We start from the raw sequence: 3,300 nt of genomic DNA, 5'->3' as shown, positions 1-3,300 counted from the left end.
CCTATCTTTAAGCTATTTTATGGTTTCATTTACGCACTTTTAGTCAGTCGCACGACATATTTCAGAGAGCCTAGGTCTCCATTTTGACAACATGATCATAAATTTCATGCACAAATCATGTTGAGAACCCATCCATATCCTGCTTAGCTTGCTTATCCACTACCTATTTTCATTACTCGTGACATTGGAATAAAGGCCCATACAACACCTTACTACTAATATTATATGCAATTGTTACAACTTAAAAATTAATTACATTATCACTTACTATCACAATGGTGAGGCTTCAATATTATTTGTTTACATCGTACAATAAAATTAGTCATAGTAGATAGAATGCATTATTACATTTTATGATATAAATAGAGGTATTTATGTAACAATATGACATTTACATATTATGAATGACAAAAGGAATGTTCATCGTATATAAAGGTGAACAGGACACTATCAGTTATAAGAAAACGCTATGCATCTTTACTGTATCTTCATCCTACTGTGCGTACTTTTTTGTGACTTGCATAAATGCAAGGCAAGCACCAGTAATGATTCGCAATCATATTTCACCGAGGCCTCAGAATCGGCATTATCTGAAGATGGAAGGCTTAATTTCACTGAATTAGCGATCAAATATGGCCAGTTCGTTGAACAATACGATGTGACAACTGAAGATGGCTACATCCTCACAATCTTTCATGTTGCTAAAGATCTTAATACTCCCAATAAGCCCATACTGCTCTTCCATGGTATAATAGATTCATCAGACACATTTTTAATAAGAGGAAACAACTCATGGGTTGTCAATATGGGTGAGGCTGGCTATGGAGTTTGGGTTGGTAATAACAGAGGAAATTTATACGGCCGAAGACACATCACTTTAAATCCTGACACAGATCAGGAGTTCTGGGACTACAGCTTACACGAAATCGGTTATTACGATCTCGCTGCTACTATTGATTTTGTGCGCGAAAAGGCCAAATGTGACAGCATTTTAACCGTCGGCCATTCTCAGGGAACTTCTGCACATTTTGTACTCACTTCATTGAGACCAGAGTATAATGATAAGATATCATTGTTCATCGCCTTAGCACCCGTAGCTTATCTAAACTATTTGGAGCCACCAGTATCAATTGCAGCAGGTGCGGGACCGATTATCACAATGCTTTTAAGATCACTAAACATTAATGAATTACTAAGAAACCATAGTGTAGCAACTGATCTTGTTACTTCGTTATGCACCAATAGTGTACTCAGTTATCTTCGATGTGGTTTTGGAACGCTCTTCCCGTTTGCTGGGTTTGATCCTGCAGGGCTTGAGGAAGAGTTTTTAACGGGAGTTGTCTTTGGACATTATCCAAGAACGACATCAAGAAAGAGCTTGGAACATTATAATCAGATTGCGTTGAGGCGTCAGTTTGCTCAGTACGATTACGGATTTTTTATGAATCTGATAAATTATGGGCGTATATATCCGCCAGAGTATGACCTGACAGCCGTGACTGCCAAGATTGCTTTGTTCGTGGGTAGTGCTGATGGAGTATCTAAGGTAAAAGATGTGGTACGCCTGGGGAACACACTTCCTAACGTGGTGCACTTTGAGGTGATGGAACTGGAACGCTGGAATCATGTAGACTTCGTGTGGGGAAAAGACATCATGTCAGAATACCTTTACCCTACCGTTTTAGAGCTCCTGAAAACTTATGAGTAAACTGAGTGGATTATTAATTCCAATAACTGCAATATAAATAAACATGAAGCCTATTCAAATAGTATTTTCTGGTTATCAAATATATGTTACGTTATTAGGCATTAAAAATATTAGTAGGTATCACTGGTCTGATTGAGTTGGAAATTGAGACCTGAGGGTGTGAGGAAGGACATTTAAACGTAAAAGTTCGCTCACTTTGTTTTCTCCTTTTATAAATTTATTGGTCAGTTCCTCATAAACAGCTAGTTTTATTTCGCACACAGCTGTACCTTAGTGATTGATTAAGTAACCACGCACAATAAACGAAGTACTTAATCAATTACTAACTAGCAACATTTAAGGAACTAGGTACGATTATCTATGACAAGTGTTTTGGTGCAACCTGCTTTATGAGTATTTATGTCACCTAAATTCTGAATCTTACTCGACTAAATTATTCAATCGCCATCAGATATATGGGAGCGAACAAGGTGCTCACAAATATCTAAACACGCCTCTATTGTCAAGGCTAGAGTGCGTGGTCAGTTGTTTTTGTTCTCCTCGGACGCTCCCATATATCTGATGGCGACTACTTCGGCAGAGGGGAAATAGTGCAAATGCCGACTCCCTTCCTGATGTTGCTCGAATACGGCAGGTATCCAGTCCAAAAAAGAAGATGCGGGTGGGAGGTAGACTGTCCGTTTCATGACAAAGGAATCTTTAAGTAGGCATCTTTGAGAGTATTTCAGACTTCAGAGTATGTTGATAAGGTCAAAGAACAAACCATCATAATACCATGCCTTGAAAAAACTAAGGACGCGTTCCCATTATGTCGTAACGACAGAAAGTCGTGCGTCGTGGCATGTAGATTAGTATATATTTCAATGAAGGCGTTCACATAGGACGGTACGATTACTGTCGTTACGACATAGTGAAACGCAGCTAAAGGCAAACAATACTAACGTCGCCCCTCAACCTTATTTATGCAGCATTAACCCTCTAGGTCAAACTTGGAAACTATATGGCAAAAATTACCATACATACAACATCATAGTTTTGTATTTGTTTCTTATCCAGAACTTTTGGGACTTAAAGGAGGCGAATGGTGTATTTTATAAATGTTGTACCGTTAAAGGTTTAAGGGGCCATTTTCTCGAAAAACTTATGGGTCAATAATAGGATTTTAATTTCTTAACATTTAAAGCGACAACATTGATAGGTACTGCAGCGGTATCATGGTCGCATTTGTATCACCTGTCATTCCATGCATCACTTTCGCATTTACATATTTGTTAGAACGTGACAGGCATAGTGACAAATGATACAGAGCCTACCATATTAGCCCTACTGGTTTACTAAATACTTAATTGTCATTGTTTTTTATTAACTTGCAATTTATATCATCCACTATAGTTATACTTCATTTATCATCATCGTTATAATTCAAACTTCGCCGAACATCCTTATTAGGTTACAAACACTACTTATTGGCCAGGTGCGAAGTCGGTAGAGGGAGAAATTGCGCTGATTGTCACAAACGTAATCTTATGGAATGTCAAAAATTATGCTAGCGGCAGCCGTTGGAACTTATTTTACCCCATAAGATTTTACGT

General features: G+C 38.1%; 1 protein-coding gene across 1 annotated transcript; it reads left to right on the top strand.

The window, feature by feature from the left end:
• The first annotated feature begins 469 nt into the window (after positions 1 to 469).
• On the top strand, positions 470 to 1,708 carry LOC134669282 (gastric triacylglycerol lipase-like). Its single transcript, XM_063526786.1, has one exon. It carries the CDS (start codon positions 470 to 472, stop codon positions 1,706 to 1,708), a length of 1,239 nt encoding a protein of 412 aa, XP_063382856.1.
• The last annotated feature ends 1,592 nt before the right edge of the window (positions 1,709 to 3,300 follow it).

Source organism: Cydia fagiglandana, chromosome 12, assembly GCF_963556715.1.
Source record: "Cydia fagiglandana chromosome 12, ilCydFagi1.1, whole genome shotgun sequence".
In the NCBI taxonomy this organism is placed as follows: domain Eukaryota; kingdom Metazoa; phylum Arthropoda; class Insecta; order Lepidoptera; family Tortricidae; genus Cydia; species Cydia fagiglandana.
The sequence above is the reverse complement of the archived record's forward strand: the minus strand, read 5'-3'. Positions and strand labels throughout refer to the sequence as shown.